The sequence below is a fragment of the Lonchura striata genome, chromosome 7 (assembly GCF_046129695.1).
Source record: "Lonchura striata isolate bLonStr1 chromosome 7, bLonStr1.mat, whole genome shotgun sequence".
Taxonomy (NCBI): Eukaryota; Metazoa; Chordata; class Aves; order Passeriformes; family Estrildidae; genus Lonchura; species Lonchura striata.
Genome location: NC_134609.1, coordinates 18,444,678 through 18,462,376, shown reverse-complemented (window position 1 = coordinate 18,462,376; position 17,699 = coordinate 18,444,678). Strand labels below are relative to the sequence as shown.

At 39.2% G+C, this 17,699-nt stretch overlaps 1 protein-coding gene across 1 annotated transcript in view; it reads left to right on the top strand.

The window, feature by feature from the left end:
* The first annotated feature begins 1,709 nt into the window (after window positions 1-1,709).
* The window catches only part of LOC110473606 (gamma-aminobutyric acid receptor subunit pi), a 45,726-nt gene continuing 29,736 nt past the window's right edge, over window positions 1,710-17,699 (top strand). Inside the window, exons 1-3 of the mRNA XM_021536258.3 lie at window positions 1,710-1,772; window positions 9,791-9,879; window positions 15,057-15,160. Of these exons, the coding sequence (XP_021391933.1) occupies window positions 9,818-9,879; window positions 15,057-15,160 (166 nt within the window). The 5' untranslated portion in view covers window positions 1,710-1,772; window positions 9,791-9,817. The remainder of the gene's footprint in view (window positions 1,773-9,790; window positions 9,880-15,056; window positions 15,161-17,699) is intronic.

Sequence of the window (17,699 nt, the reverse complement as noted above, 5' to 3'; positions counted from 1 at the left end):
CAAACTTGCTTATTCTCCCACTTACAGCTGCTCTGTAATAGAAACAATCAGGGATTTTTTTTCCCACTGGGTTTCCAGCTTCTTTCTGCTTGACCGATGAATGGAAGATAAACACTACATACTTTATGCAGTCAGACAGACTGTTCAAATGAGATGTGGGGGGAACTGTCCCAGAGCAGGCACACTCAGCACATATTCTTGACTTATAACTGGATCAACATTCAACATGTGCAGGAAAGAATGGCTATTACATTTCTTTGATTTCTCCCTCCTACAGATGCAGTAACAAATAAGAACTTTAGCAATAACAATAGAAAGAAAAACAACAATAGAGAAATCTACTCCATTTTTTGCCACATACAGATGTGTTCTCCTCTCCTAGTCTGAGCCTCAGTTCTTCCCGTGTTCTGTAACTTGAGTGGAGCTTCCAGTGTAGTCACAGCAGATATGTGACATCAAATGGCCTCTTAGGGCAACATGTCTGTAACTAGCTTTAAGGCAGAGTTAAGAAAAAGGACAAGGGGTAAAGGTTTTATACTAAAAGGAGGTAGCTTCAGACTAGATAAAAATGACGTTTTTATGGCACTGGTGAAACATTGGCACAGGTTGCCCAGAGAAGCTTTGGATGCCCCATCCCTGGAGGTGTTCAAGGTCAGGCTGGATGGAGCTCCAAGCAACCTGATACTGCAGATGATGTCCTTGTCCAGGGGAGGGGGGTGGACTTGATGACCTTTTAAGGTCTTTTCCAACCAAAATAGTTCTATAATTCTGTGAAAAAGTAAAAATCATATGCTTACGTCTGACATGAACTGAGACTAGCATGTTCTAGGAAGAAAAAACAGGGTTTTTACTGCTAGGAGATAGAGGATTGAGACCTCTCAGCCTTTGCCTTCCTCAAAAGTTATCAACTCTTTAATCCCCAAAAATAGCATCAGGATTTGAAACTGAAATAGTCAAAATCATTTTCTCTCCCCTGCTTCACACCTTGCTCCAGTACCACTATATTTTACTACTGGCAACAGCATCAGGAAGGGTTTGATGTGTTCCTGTGTATCCCTCTCATCCACAATATTGTAGCCACAGGAAATGATTTCTGATGGCAGATGTTAAATTCTGTCTGAAGTGATTGTTAATGCAACCTTTGTTGGTAATCACATTCCCTAAGTGGCTCCCCTTATCCTAAATTTTGTAGAACAGTGTTTCCCCAGAGAAGGTGCTACCTTCATCTCTCTGAAAACTGCCAACAGGTCTTGCAGTGAGAGGGCAGATAGGAAAGCAACATCTGCAAAATGAACACCTTTCGCTTTTGGAAAGACTTGAACAATGCTGCTCAAAGGCACCCAGAATATCAAATAGAGAACACGGGTGGAAGTTTCTACCCGGGGTAGCTGGGATGGGTCAATCGCAAGAAGAAAAACCCAGGCAATCAGCAGTTACGGAGGTATGGCAGAAAAAGAAGCCATGGGAAGCGCTGCCCCGACTTTTGTCTGCCAGGGATCCCTCGCCACTTCTCTGTCTAGCATCCTTTCGCCCTGACACACTTGAAACTGAAAAGCGGGGCAAGCGAGATCAAGCAGAGGAGGAGCAGCAGGGAAGGGGCAACACTTTGAGGCTCCTGTGGGGGCTTGAGCGAGCAGCAGCGGGGGCGCATCCCTGCCGTGTGCCGCCCACGCCCGGCCGGGGGCGGGCTCGAACCCGCGGCGCGGCGGGCGCAGAGCTCGGCCGGCCGCCCGGCTGCTCGGAGCTGCCGCCGCCGCCCGCCGCGGCTCCAGGTAAGGCGCGCCCGCCCCGGGACCGCGGCTGCCTCCCTCCTCATCCCGACCCCTCCGCTCTCTTGTCCTTTAAATTGCCGGGTTTTTTAAATATTAGTGTCTCCTCTCTGAGGTATCGTTATGCTGCTGGATTAAAATAACTCAGAATAATTCCAATTTCAGTTAATAAGTTTTATCGAAGATGTGCGTCCCCCAAAAGGCTGCAAAACCTTGCTTTTAAAAACAGTGAGTGGCACGTGGAGAAACTTCTCCAAGAGAGATAATGTAAGAGCCAGCTCCCATTTTCCACCCCAATTCCTCATCAAATCTGCATCCCACCTCAAATGAATACAGAGGTGAACAATGCACTAGTACTTAAAAAGGTGTACAAAATTTAAAATAGATCACATTGATTAAACCTGTTATTGAGGACTGAGTAATGAAGAAAGGGAATATTTGAATTTAATGAAAGCATTTTAGTTCTCTAGAAGGCTCTTTTTTCTAGTTATTAAAAAAAATCCTATATACACAGCTTCAATGGCTATTCAAACTTTATAAACAGGACTCTTAAAGGTTGCACTCCATCTGAACACTCCAGGTAATTCTAATTACCTGTCACAGAATAAAGTTAAAGCAGTTTGTGCTGAGGGAAAAGGAAGATCCTGCAACAGGCACACACAGATTTAACTAATGTTCCCATATGGTAGCTGTGGAAAAAAATTGGAAATATATATTTTATTGGAAAAATGCCTCTTGCTTTCAAAGTCCCTCATGTGATTTCCTCTTAGACCAAATTCCTCACTACTTTGAGCTCAGCTGCACATCTCAGTTGGAATAACTACTCTGACCTCAGCCTTAGCAGGTACAAAAGCTTACAGCTGAGCCCAGGACACTCAACTTGGACAACATTCACATTTTTGCATGGCTGTAATCTTGTGATTATTATTTACAAAAATATGTAATTCTACTGAGTAATTTTAATTTTATTTGTACCAGTAAGTTTTGAATACAAAAGCTTAATAGATTAAAAAAAAAAAACAAACAAACTGAAACTGCTCTGAAAACTGTTTTTTTTCTTCCCAGTCTTTCATCCAGGAGCTGACTCTTGAGGTGACAGGGCAGGTTTGTGCATGGGGACAGTCATACCAGCCAGTTGTTCATCACTGCCCATAATGGTTAATTTGTAAATTACCTGGTTACAGATATTTAACAATTCACTAAGGAATTTGAGTCTAAGACCTTGGACCCAAACTGAGAAGTAGATATTTGGTGGCTAAGAAAAATAAAATTTTCTTTGAAAGGTTTCAGATATGCATAACAATAATCAAACCCAGAAAAGTCTGTGATTCAAATTCATAACTTGGATGGAAAAGAAGAAGCTCAGCTGGGGTATATTCCCTTCCTTCTTCCACTTTGCTCCCGAACTAACAAGAATTTGCAACTGAAAACAAAAGGAATTGCAGACCAAGGGGCTGTTCTCTGTCATACATTCAAAGGCACATTGCACAACATTCAGTGAGGAGAGAAGATGGATATGACTGACCCTAATCTGCTCCTGCAGGGCCCTTCTTTCCCCCTCCCAGCCTCAAGAGTGTGTTCAGGGACAGGGTGAGATGCCCCTCATCCTCCCAGCCCAAGGCTGCATGGAGGGAAGCTGAGGGACATTAGCTGGATCCTGGGTAGTTTCTGCAACGTGAGAATGTTGAGCAAAACTCAAGTCATCATGGTCTGTGTGAGGAGGCTTGGCCCCAGGTTAATGGCTAGAAGATTCTAGATCTGCTAACTCTCATAAGAAACAGTAATTTAAACTGGCACAGCAAAGACAGGATTCAATTTGTCTTTCCAAATCAAGTAGTTATTTCTTAATCTGAACCAGCATATCCTGTCCAACATTTTGGGTCTTCAACTATTTATCTTAATCATACCTAGGCTGATAGTGCCCAAACAAAACTGTTGCAATTTTGCTATATTATTATTTGCTAAAACCACGTTATTTATCCTGGTCTGTGTAAACAGTGAAGGTTTCAGTGCTGCTGTGTCTGCCTTCAGCCCACACTTGTGGGTGCCCTGTAAAACCTGGTGACCTAAAGTGCCTGGTGACCAGGCAGCTCTCAGGTCTCAGATGGTCGATGGGAGACCACCCAAGGCATGAGTGTTTGCCACCCTACAGCCGTTTGCACCTTCCTGCACAGTCAAAACCTTTCCGAAGGTCCCTTTGAGGTTTCATCCATCAGTTGCAGCCTCTGAAGGTTACCTACCTCTCTGACCCAATTCAAACACATTCGTTCTTTAAATTGCACAGAAACTGAGGGCCTATTGCAGCCACATGGGTGGGCTGTGAGTTCTGACTGTAAAACTGGTGTGGCAGAAGGTAATCCTGCTTGTCTGTGGGATTGGGGGTGGGAGGACCTTGGAGTATTGACAAACACCTTAAAAAGCCAGTAAAGGTCTCAGACTTGAGATTTGGATTTTGGTACTGGAGGACTCAAACGTTTGCAGACTTATGTAGAGGTCCAGATGCCCAGATAGCAGAACTGAGATGCACAGAGCAAAAAACTTTATGAAGTCTGTATGCACATAAACCCAACCATTAATAACCCCATAAACCTCTGATTTCTTTGGGTAATTACAAATGGCAGTAATCATCAGCCGTGACTCAAGCACCACTAATATGCCAGATTTTTGAGTGTCAGTTACCTAAAATCATGTTTAGAAACAAGGTGGAGAGAAGCTACTTAGTTCTCTGCCTTTTAAAACTAGAAAATACCCTGTGGGCGACGTTTTCTGTAGATTTTTCAGTAGATATAAGCAGAACTTGTAATGAGCATTACATTTAAGCAGTCACATGAACATGGTCATTTCTTATAATCTATTTTGTGAATGTTTATTACTACATCCATTTCTGTACATTGCTGAAACCTTTCAGTTTAGTGCTGTGCTGGTTGGGAACAGGACATCTGGCACTTGCTCCATGAAGGTAACTCCTAGAATTGTATTATCATCCCAAGCACTCATTTTTTATAAATCTGAAATGAAATTTCCAGCAAAACATTATAATGCTAACAGCATCCTTACCAGTTATATTGCAACTAATCCACAATATGTAGTGTATTTAAAATGCAGAGAGTGAAAACAACAACAGATAAACATATAAAATAATCCTATCATAGGTTATGTAACTTACTCTAAGGCTTTGATGTTCATGAAATTGATAATACAGGGAACTTGGTGAGAAATAAAGACCTCAATCCAGGGCACCAAATGTCTCTCATACACTTAATTATGTAAGTATTAGCAGCATATTGATAATCCCTACTCCTTTGGTGGCTAGAAGTGCTGACACTAAAAATTGTAAGGCTGTAACAATAGATTTGGTTGACTTCTATTCTGACCTTCCAGTGTATTTTGAGGACAGTGATTTTACAGATAAACTTGTACATTATTTGGGACATTGAAGTAAATTACTGAGTTGTTGCTTATATAGTCTGAAATCATGCTATGGTATTTTTCTTTTCCTAATAAATAAATTTGTCATACTGATTTGTTTGGGATAATTTTAAAGACTCTCATATAATGCCTATACCTATATAAACAATTTATAAAGTTTCAATTAAAACTCATTTTGCTATACCAGAGAAACAGTTTTCATTTCTGGTGCATCTTAAGTTCATTCTACTTATTTGAGAGTGTGAGCTTCTGTTGCTGAAAAATATCTTTGACAAAAACATCTCAGGGTACAGAACTTCAGAAGATGCTTTCAGACTGGAGCAACTTCTCAGATTTTTCACTGAGAAAATGACACTTCTCTTACCTGGCACACGTGACAACTGTTGATCAGAGGATCATAGCATAACTGGAACCCAGAGTTTCACTGTGAACTATTGGCAGATAGAGCAGCAGCAGAGGCCCAAGAGCCCTTCAGTTGCTGACATAACCCTGCCATACAGATGGCCCCTGAACTGCCTGGCTGCAGAGCAAACACGACAGGACAGCTGCTTTCCATGGGCCAACTACATCTGACTCTGATTACTTGCCCAAGGAGACTTGCATGGTTTTGCCCATGGTAGGCAGGATCAGATGTGCCTAGGGTTTAAAAACAAGCTAGCTGGTGTGCCAAAAGCCAGTTGTCAGCCACATAAGAGGGTGCCCTTTATAACAGGATGCAGACACATGCATTTGTCCACTTTCATCAGTCAATTCCCCAGTTAGACCTGGAATTTTGCTGCCACTGGGTTTTTTCCCTTCTTTTTAATTTGCTACATTAAAAAAAAACCCTTCTTGATACTTTTCACTCAAGCTGCAGTATCTGCAATATTAATCCTAATATGAAAATAAATATTTGAATGTGTGAAAATTTTGCATTCCTTTCTCTTTGAGGGAATATTAGGAAGTACCATGAAACTACAGCCATTATAGGCAGGCATCCAAATTAACCCAAAGACATATCATGGCACTTTATTCCACAAAGTACTTTGTCAGTGACTACTGTCAGTCTGTCGTATGCAGTTGGCTTTTCCAAGCTGTGGTGCTTTTGGCTGAAGTAGAGTAAATTTCCTTCACAGTGGCTAGAATGGAGCTGTGTTTTGGATTTGTGCTGTGAACACAAGTGTTGGTATTTCAGGGATGTTTTTACTGCTGAACAGAGCTTGCACAGGGTCAAGGCCTTTCGTGCTTCTACCAGCCCACCAGGGAGAAGGCTTGTTGCAAAAGAAACTGGGAGGGGACACAGCTGGGACAACTGACTGAAGGTGCAGATGCCCTCTACTTCCAAATCTTATCTTGTGACTGCTTTCCATATACCCTCTTCCTTTCTCCCACAAAGTCCTTAGTGTTTCCAGCTTTCCATTGTTTCCCTTCCAACTGGTTCATTTTGATCTAACAAACAGGATGAAGTCAAGAGCAGATAAGCTCACAGGTTACTTTGCAGTTCTAGCAGACAATGCAAGCAGAGAATCCAGAGCAGGGGAGGCAGCTGTACTTCTCTGGCACTCTGGGTGAATCCCTCATGAATTTCTCTCTGCCTTTCAGTCAAGCACTTAAAGACACTGTCATTCAACAGTTTGGATGTGGAAGTAAAATGCAACTGTAATGCCAATTCAATTTATACTCTAAAACCCACCATCTGCTTTTTATTTTAAGATAATTCTACATGCAGTTTTAGATGCCTGCAGTAGCAGCCATGGGAAATCAGGCATATGGCCACTACCATATGACAAAGTGTATTATCTAATAATTTCTTGTCTTTCTCATGCATCCACTTGTGCATAAGGTATTTCAACATAATAGGTATCCTTTAATCCATTCACACAAAATCCACTTCTAGTAAAATCTTTCGATATTTCTACTACCTCTGCCAGCTGTCTGCTTCACCCCATTTCAGCCTCAAAGGTTTGTGAATCTTGCATAATTCACTTTTCCTGTCATGCTGAAGATAATAAATAACTGAATTCCCATGAGAAATGTCAAAATATTGGAGGACATTTTACAGTCTTAATCTGATCTGAATAAAAGTAGGAAAATGTCTTATCATATGAGAATCTGGGGAAGATTTGTTACCTTCACCTCAATTAAATGTTTAGAACAAGATGTGTCAATATTTGCACAATAATCTGGACAGCATGCAGTCTGTCCAGTTAAACCAAATAGCTCAATATTCTAAGCAGAAAACAGGTTATGCTTATTTTTCTAGGGTGGGAGGAAAACATTATGGGTTCTGCTAAACTAGTTTTAAATACCAGTAATTCCATTCATACACACATGCAGAAAGGAGCCTTGCTGTGAATGTGTAGTATTTGATAAAGAAATGTGTGACAGGAAAGATCCAGATGTGCAAACATGCCAAAAGCAGGCTTTTCAGCAGAACAAACCAGCTCAGTAAGCCCCTAAGAAAGGGGCAGCAGGGAAAACGTGTGTGTGCATGCAAGCATGTCCACACATGCAGCAGAGGTTTATATATCCAACTTAGGTATTATCTGTGAAACAGCTTAAGGCTCCAGTAGTTCCCCAGTTCTGCTCCCTGGCTGGCACGCAGTGTCCCTTTGCAGCGAGGGCAAGCCAGCTGACGTGGCAATCAGATCTCTTGATTCCTGTTTCTTGCACAGAAGTAAGAGGATCTTCTCCCTTCTATTACTTGCATGCTCTCTTTTCCTGAGCATACAAAAATAATCCATGTTCCATAAGATGGATTTGACTTTGATGTGTAAAAGGCCAAAATTCTCCACCCCACCCTCCATTAAAAATGCTACCTTTGACGTTGGTTAAGAACTGAAGGTAAACCAGTTGCTTTAGAAAGAAATCAGTAATAAGCCCACTCCTTTTCATCCTCAGTACTTTAAAAATGAAACCCAAACAAGCACAGAAATAGGTTTCCTTAAACTGTTCATAAAGGATCTTCAGTCGTATTAGGAGCTCCTAGTAGCAATTCAAAAGCTAAATATAAAAGCAGCTTTATGAAGTACTTATAAAGTCAGTAAGAGGCTTTTTATTTTTAGCATATTTTCCTGTGAGATAAAGATAATGAATGTAGAAAGCATCCAAACCCAAAATGAGACATGCAAAAGAGATCCCACGATCTGCACCAGGGGTGTTACAGAATCAGCATGTAGAGAGCAGTGTTCTGACAACACCATCTGCTCATTTGTGCTGTTTTTTCCTATTACCAGCTCTCTTAATGTCTCATGCATGATTTTCTGTGGAAGTCAGGAGGAGTCTATGATTTATTTTGACATTAATATTTACCAGGCTGGTGTATGCTTAAAGTAGCAAAGATGCTGAGAATGTTTCCTCATTTAAAAAGCCATTGAAATAGTTTTCCTTTTTCATTCGAGACATGAACAAGTTATTTTGTCACTTCACTGTTACATAAAAGCCATATCCCATTCACATGGCATTAATTTAGGTAAATACCACTAGTTTTGCTCTTACTAGAGCTGTAGACTGAAAGAAAAATCACTTTGGTTTTTAAAAATTTGCTGGCCTTTTACATTGGTCACTAAAGAACAGTGAAACAAAGTTTTAGGCTGTGAAACTTAAGTTCTTTACTATTAGCAATTTTCTGGGAAATGAAAATGCAAGATACTCCTGCAAAACTCACTCTGGGCACTGAAAAGAGGTTTGATTGTCCCTTCCTGAAACCTAAAAAAGATATTTCAGTTGCATTAATTAACAATTGTCTTGCAGGTTCTGCATAAGTAGCATTCTTGATATGTGTGGTTGTTTCAGTGTTTTGAAGCAAGTCTTACAAATGAGGTTTGTGTACTCTGCTGAAATACAGAAAAGTGTGCACAGTCTGTGCATTTCAGATCTGTTGCATGACTGCATTACACTCTGGATTGATACTCTTTTCATCCAGAAATGGATTACAGAGCTGACAGATTTCTTAAAATAACCATTGTGGATGTGAATCATACTGACAAAAGCAAAGAAATCCCATTCAGAAAAGACATCTTACCTCAGCCATTATTATGAATATGGATGATTATATATGATTTATATACAAAGGATTTTTTTTAATAGCTAGGTATAGAAGCCTAAAATTTCATTTTTTCTCATTAACAAAAAGACTACCAAAGTTATGTACCAGTGGTATTGATGCTATGCATGTACCACAGAGGTTGCTCTTAAATAGCTCTGTGCTCTAACATGGGGCCATGTATTGTCCCTTTAGAAGGGACACTGATATGCCAGAGATGCACTCACAAATATGAATAGCAGAGACAAAACTCAGTGTTTGCAATTCTCCTGCACAGGATGATATTATTTTTCACAGCAATTACTTTTCCTAATATTTAAAGGACAGAGACTAAAATGAAAGAACTGTAGTATACTGGAATGTTGGTTAGTTAAATTAATTATTCTGATGCCACCATTTTTTTTTTTTTATCCAGGTTTTGAGATTTTAAAAAATGGATATAGACACTTATACATTAGAAGAAGCTATTCAAGATACAATATCTCTAGTGTTTAAAACCTTTGGAAATTAACGTATGAGAAATGCATATGTGCTGTAAAACATTACCTCTGCACTTTTGGTTTTTTAGGAACTACAAGAACTTCTGAAAGAACTTATGACAATGTGCAGTCTTAAGTTCTGCAGTCTCAAAGCCCTTTTTCTATTGCTGCTCTATAGGTAAGAAGTATTTGCTAAAATTATTATTTCTTTAATATGTTATTATATCCATTGGTTTATAATAAACTTACTTATAATTAAAGACATATCTGTCAGGGCAACAAAGTAAAATCATCTTGGCATTTGAATCTTGCCTCTTACAAAAATTAAAGAACCTGGGTATTAACAGAAATACAGGACTGAGCTTCATGAATCTCAGCTGCCTTGATAAACAGATTTTTTTTTAATTGGAAAGATTGATGGGGGTGAAAAAGAATGGAATTTGTGAAGCATATGAACCCTCAAATAAAGGATTACTGAGTACAAAGTGGGCATTGTATCAGATGCTTAGCAAATTCAGATGGGCACACAGTCCTTGCCCGGAGCATAGTGCCTTGCCCTAGGACAGAAACACAGAGTGCACCTAGATTTACTACAAGCTTGAGATAGTAAAATCATCATTGTGCACTAAAAGGAGAGTATCTTAAAAAGAATTACCTATTTTAAACACTGTTTTCTTATTCTCTGATAAGAAATAATGAAGTTGTTAGGAAATCTGAGATGCATTATGCTGGAAAGGGAAAATGATCCCCTCTGGCTGCACATAACCCTTCTAACAGTACAGCTGCCATGACAAAAAAATATAGAAATGGAGCACTTAAAATATATTCCTTCTATAAAAATGGGCAAAAATATTCTTTAAGTAATTCTCATAAGAAAATGCAAAAACGGACAGGTTAAACATTCTCATCACTACTTTCATCAGAAGTATTTAAAGTCTGTGAGCCAATTCTTTATCTAGAATTGCTTAAACTACGTCTCACAGTAGATTCCTCAAGATAAGATTCTATCTGAGCTTTAACTCAAGTGGGTGTGCAAACACTCATTTAGATAAAGCTTTCTCTGAGTAGTGGGAACAGGTGGCACAATCCCCTGAAAATAAATTTAAAGCATCCACCTTCTCCATTCCTATAGAGAGGTCTTTGTCCAGAGCATGCTCTTGCTCTAATTCCACCTTTCCTCATCAGCTGTGACTTGCCCCGCTGCAATGAGTGGGTGACTCATGGCTTAATAAAACCCTGCTAAAAGACCAACAATTTCAGAAGCACCTGAAGAACAAGGAGGCAAAATTCCCCCAGGAGCCTGTGGTACACATCTCATGAATATCAGACAGACTTTGTGATTCCTCTTACAGCTTCATCTGGCTGTGAGTGTCCAGCAGCACAGGAGTTCATTCCTGACTGTCATCCATGGGGTTTAGTGCACACCCAGCACCTGTGAGTGCCTGGGTACAGTGCAGGGCACTGAGCTGATGTGCCTGTCACACCCAAATCCAGACACAGGCTGAGAAGGGGCTCTGGCCCTTGGTTATCTCACAGACAAGATGATACTTGGGTACAAAAATGCATTTTGCAGTGCACAAATCAGGAGGGGTTTGTGAAAGTGCTGTTTAAAACAAAAACTCTTCTGCTTGGCACTGAAACAGAGAAATATTTCTAACTAAAACCCAAGGGCTGAGGTGCACCCAAAGCAAGGACCATGATTTTTTGCCAAGTGGTCCCTTAGGTATTTCACTTGGAAAATCTCTGCCTAACATGTGAAGAGAGTTTCTTTTACTGAATAATTTACAGTCAGTAATGATATGGTGTTGTTTTTTCCTTTCTATCTCTCCCTTCCTGAATGACACTTCTTCACTTCACTTAACATTAAATTACATTACAATCATAACATGGCCCCATTTTTACTATTAAAATCTATATCTGGGGAGTTGCCTGGATGATTTGTTTCCCAGCATTTTTTTTTAAGTAGCAATGAAAAAATTGAGGCAAATTTATCCATTATGAGGAATCAGTTTTATAAATGCATGCTATTTGGTCTGAAGAAGGGTTCCCATTTGTTTCAGGGAGGGTGTTTTTAACATAAAGAATGCTAGCCTGGGTTTAGGGAATCAGAAACAGAATTCTATTAAATGTTCTTTTTTGCCTGAGCTCAAGAGCATTTATGGTATTTCACTGTTTGTTCTTGTGCCTGGTAACATGATGTTAGTTTCAACCTCACCATTTAATAATAAAAAAGATGGTGACAGTATTCTCTCAAAGCAGAGAATTAATCAGTGATTTAGATTTTGCTACAGTTTATCTGCAAAGACCATATACACCCTCATATCATTGAGCAAAGGTACGAAACCAGAAATAACAACTTTATTTGCATCTGTAAGACCTTCGCCTGTCAGTGAATTGCCTGAAAAAAAGCTTTTTTTATTCTTGTTTTCCTGGGGGGAGTGTTTCAAAAGCTTGTTCAAACTGTATCTGGCATTTTGTTTATTTTCTTGCAGTTCTAAGGTGTTTCTGTTTCTTTCATGCTTTCATGATACATATCTTCTGACAAAAAATAGCCAGAAAAAATATTCTCGTACATGTGTCTAGACTGTACTTTTGCCTAAATAAATGATATATACTACTGTTTAGGGCAAATGTTCCTTTTTTCCTTCCAGTTACTCCATTCTGTTAAGACACAAACTTGAAAGTACCTTAAATAACAAACAGTTGTTGAACCTTTCAAGTTCAGCCAAAATTTGCAGGTTTTGTGCGTTAGAATGACTTAGGAAAATAAATAATTATAATTCAGCTTTTATAAAAGCAACCAGAGGGCACTGATCCTGATGAGTTAAAGCATTTATTAAGCATTGACAGCCCAGAACAGATAGATATTCTCAGCTGAAAAATAATTACATACTCAGGGTTTTTTTCTGTAAAAGCCTGTTCCCTCCTCAGTGGCTTGGACACCTGTTGCAAGAAAATTTCACATTTAAATGCATGCCAGGGTATTTCACATACCTTAGGAAAATGGAGAAACTTAGACAGTTTCCCTTAACTGTGAAACACAAATATAACAACAAAAATACTGGTTAAAAGAGAAGCTTAGATGCATTGAGGAGAAGATGCAGATGCATGAGTGGAATGAATTTCAGCTTTATCCTTTGTGAATGTTGCAGCTGTGAGCTCCCTGTGGCTGAGCTGGGAATGGAGCATGGGAATCAAAGAGTGCTGTAAAGGTACCAGGGCATCATCCCCTAAAACACAGAACCCCCAAACTGCTGAAGGCACACAACCTCTGCAGGTTTCTCATCTTTCACCACTGACATTCTGCTCACACCACACCCACATTTGGGAGGCCTCGGGTTCCTTCCACTTGTTGGCTTGCTGTGCTGGGACTTCTCTAAGGTTTTGTGGCCAAACAGCACACGAGGGACAGTGCCTCATTAACTCACTGCCTTAATTACAGCCTAACAGCTTTCCCAGGCTTACTTAACCATAAATCTCAAAAGACCAGCGATATGAGGCTATACATCATGTGTTAATGAGGAAAATTATGAATTACCACATTTCGTTTAAAGGAAGGAGTTCCATAAAAATTTTAAAGACATATCTTAGAAAATAGAGTTGATGATAATGAACCAGACCACTCCGCAGTTGCATATTGATTGGCAGAATAATGATATACCCTAGCAGTAGAAAAGAAGCAATTTTTCCTTTAACATTTCACAACGTGTAAAACTTACTCAAGAACAATCCAGTAAAACTGTGAAATTTAGCTCATGCAGGTCACTGAAGACTTAGCTAAAATTTATATGTAAATTACGAAAGGAGAGATATCTATTCCAAGTACAGTACTTAAGAAATTAATTCCATTCAAATGCATTTCCAATTTTAACACTTCTATGCAACATAAAACTGGCCTTCTTATTTATAGTCACATCTCAACTCAACGTGACTGTTTGTTTCTTTAGGGAAAAATTTACAGGAGAAACTTCCCTTATTTCGATGCTGGCATTACTCAAGGGTACACTTAAGTAACAACATAATTCTTTGGCAATACAGAAACAAAAAACAGGGAAAAAATAAAGGAGAGAAATAAGATCATTCAAATAGCTAAGATATTTGTGTTATAAGGTAGATAATGAAAACCAGCTACTTCTGTGGCAATAGGGCCTGGTGAATAAAAAATTATGCAGCAATAGCAGCTTTTCAAGACAGTGGGACACCACATTTCAAACCACAGTGTGATTTGGCCACGTGCATGCAGTGAGATCATCTCAGCATTTAAGCTTTTCCAGTCTAAGATACATGATTATTCCTAGTGTCTCAGTGTCCTGACAAAAGAACTCAAGCTTTCTCAGAAACGGCAAAATTAAAATGAAAACATCGAGCTTTGGAAAGCTACAAGAGACCCAGAAATACAATGCAGAAGAGAAAGCAGAGTTTTCAGGAGCAGCTCCAGAAAGAGCTGAGCCTAAGGAATTCAGGGAGGGTTTAGCACTGTAAGGGATGGTCACAAAACACTGGTAGCCCCTTGCCGGATGGTTTGTGCTTGGATTCTCCTCTCTGGGAGCAAATCAGCAGAGCTGCAGCTCTCACCTCCTGCAGGAGGGCTGCTCACCCTTCTCCTTCTCCTGGTGTTCCTATCCGTGCCTGCTCTCCAGCAGCAGACACAATGCTGCTGGGCTCACTAAGGCAATTCTTTATTTGCTCCTCACCTTCAGAATTCATCCCCCACCCTTTCTCAAATCTTTGGGAGCAAGTCATGGCTACCATCGGTGCTGTAATTTCTGAAGAGCACACCCTGCTTACGGCCTTGGGGTGCTCAGCTCCGGGGTTAGGCAGAAAGGTTTGTAATTATTTATATATAGCTTCTGTGCATTGCGTTTGTAGCTGTTTCTGAACGGAGGAAGCACTTGAATTCTCATTATGCTTCACTGATTTTGGTCAACAGGATTATTTCTGTAGCCTGTTTAAAAATTGTGTTGTGAAAGCAGGATTTTTAGAGTGTTTTTATGCATTAGTGTCTGAGGATGGTTTCTGTCTCTGAGACCTAAATATAATGTATTTCATTATGTAAAAAGAAGCTTAATAAACAACTAGCATCCCTTCCACATTCCTAGATTATAACTGTAATGCCCTGTTTACAGATAAAGTATTAAAGAAGATTGTTTCTCAGATGGAGTGTTAAGAAATAATAGACTTTAAGGTATAAAAAGAAATAGAATTTAAGGTATAAAAAGAAATAAAAAACTGTAAGGTATAAAAGAGTTCTTTTCCAATAAAAGACTAATACAGATTATGAAATCTGATTTTTTTTTTAATATTGGGTTTTTTTATTATGTCCTTTAAAACATCCTCATTTTCAATTCCTTTTAGGTCAATGCAAATTCCTAAAGCTGAAGGAAAAGGTGACATTCTACCTCCAACAATACAAAAAATAATAAAAGGCTACAACAAGTATCTACGTCCATTTTTTGATAGTAAGTAGAAAAGCTCTTTCTGTAAGACTGAGTCATAACATAATGTGGTGTCTAAAATTCAGCATGAGAGCAAATGGGTTTTTTCTGTACTTTTTTTCCTCTGATATCTGACAGCCACTGATCTGATTATATATGTTCTGTGATATAATAAGATAGAGTTTAATAGCTTTTGTGGCCCAAGGTGAAACTTGTCTATACCAAGAATTTGCAAGCTAAACTTCCAGACTGTTAGAAAACTTGACTATCAATTTATTAAATAAACTGTAACATCTTACCTATTTAAATGAGTAATTTCCTCTAATTTCCTAAATAATAACTATAAAAAGCTTTGATTAAAGATTTGAAAGCTTTATTTATCAAGCTGTTCATAACAGCACAGACAAATCTTGTTACTATGCAAAGTACTATGTGTCTCAGCTATAAGTTTGCAAGAGAATTATTTAATAAATGATTCTTGCCTCAGGTCTTAAAGGTCACTGAACAGATTTACTGAAAATTGTGGGGGAGGAATGAACTGAAAAAAGAAAATTAATCAAAAATGTGAGTTCCCTGCATCAGAAACCAATGGTTACCAGATTGGAAGAGCCACATAGTCTACTGCATCAAGGCTGATTTTACTGCCCTGCAGTGCAGTCAGACACCTGAAATCTCAGTGAAAATCTTCTTCTTTATTTGAATGAGGCTATTGGATGTATCAGAAGTACTGAGGAGTTAGAAAGTGGCATGAAGAGCTTGTCCTGGAGAAAATGCGTAACACTGAAGAAGAAAATACTCTGAATGTTGAAAAGAAGCTCAGCATCATGTGTCTGTCAGAAAACAAACTTGCAGCATGAATGCTAGGCAATAGTTCTTGAGCTAGATGTTTGGAAATGTTAGAGGTATGAATGCAAATGAAATATTTTATATCCCTTTATATCCTGCTTAAACAAATGATTGACTAGTAGGTTTCTAAGACCATACTGTTACCTCTTGCCATCCAACTACCTGGTTCAGTTTGGACGCTACACATCATGTGTTGTTTCTGAATCCATTTATAATAATTTTAAGATAAACCTTTTGGGTTGAAGAAAAAGGGGAAAATGATTTAATCTCCTTGTTTTTATTGTAATTATCTTAGCTGATGATAAAACTTTTATAAAATATTTAATGCTCTAAGGAGACTGACAGCAAAATAAAAGTAACTTTAATAAATAAACTAACCCTTCCTCATTGGAGATGATGCATAGTGTAAAATAACTGTGTTCAGTGGCCATTAATATATTTTATTCATTAGCTCATGTTAGTACTAGAGATATGTTGGCACCGCCATGATGAGTGTGCTTGGGTAGACTACAGAGTCTCATTTCAAAATCCTGTAATAGCAATTAAGACCTACCATAAAGCATATTTGAGTTACAAATCTCCCTTTTCTCTATCTTTTTTCCTCAGCTGTTGTATCACAGCAATGCTAGTTATTTTTTTACCTGGCTGTTTTGCTCAGGGGGGTGCTAGGGCCTCTCTGGGTGTGGAAATCCCAGAGGAGCTGGGGCACAGATCGGGTCTGTCACACACAGAGCCAGGCTCACAGCATCGCTGCATGTGCTCCCTGCAGCTCAGGCATGCAAACTGCCTCAGAAACCTTTGATGGATCTTTATTAGTTTGAGTGCTGAAGGAACAGATGACACTCTGAAAAAAATACATTTTATTGATACCACTTCTAAATGCAAGGTTGGTGGTTTTGTGAGCAATTACTTTGTAGGAATAATTTGAGTTAGGATGACTCAGGCAATGCTTCTCCTGATTTTTGAACCTGTAGCTTTTTGTGAGATCATTTGGGATCACTTTCCCTGCCATAATGGAAGGTGTGCTTGGGCTGGGGAGTGGTATCAGCCTAGTCCTGACCCCTCTCTATTACTGGCAGCTACAATTTGCATGAGGGTCACACTGAGAAGAAGTGATTGCTCTTCTCAGAAGCAGAGCTAGCAAACCACCTAAATCCTCAGCTTAACAAACCAGTGGAATTTGTTTATCTCTGTGACCACATCTATGCTAGCTTTGTTCCACGTAATATTTTCCTGATTTATATGGTGGGGTTTTGCCTGCAGCTGGTGTACCTTGTGTCTGTTCCTGGTAACTGGCTTTACTCAAGAATGACATCAATATCTGCAGCATGGCTGTCAAAGAGGTGATAATGCCAAAATAGCAATTTGTCATTGATACTTCTTCTGTGACTTTTCCCTGTCCCACTGCCCCCAAATTCTTAGTTTCTTTGGGATGATTTTATGTTAATTGTGAGAGAGCAGTTAGAGATGGATCTTAAGGTCAAACAGCAGATTAGACTCGAGTAGGCTAATGAACAAATGCACATTAAAAACATAAACTGGGCTATTCTGGTAGAGATCACTGGCTACTGTAAAAGCCTGCACCATCTTGATTGTACAACCTATCAGTGATGATATACTCTGAGAAAGAAACTTGTGTTTCTAGAAATATGAACAGAAAAGGATGGATATGCACCTGACAATCTATGTTTGCTGTCTTGAATGAAAGGATTTTTAT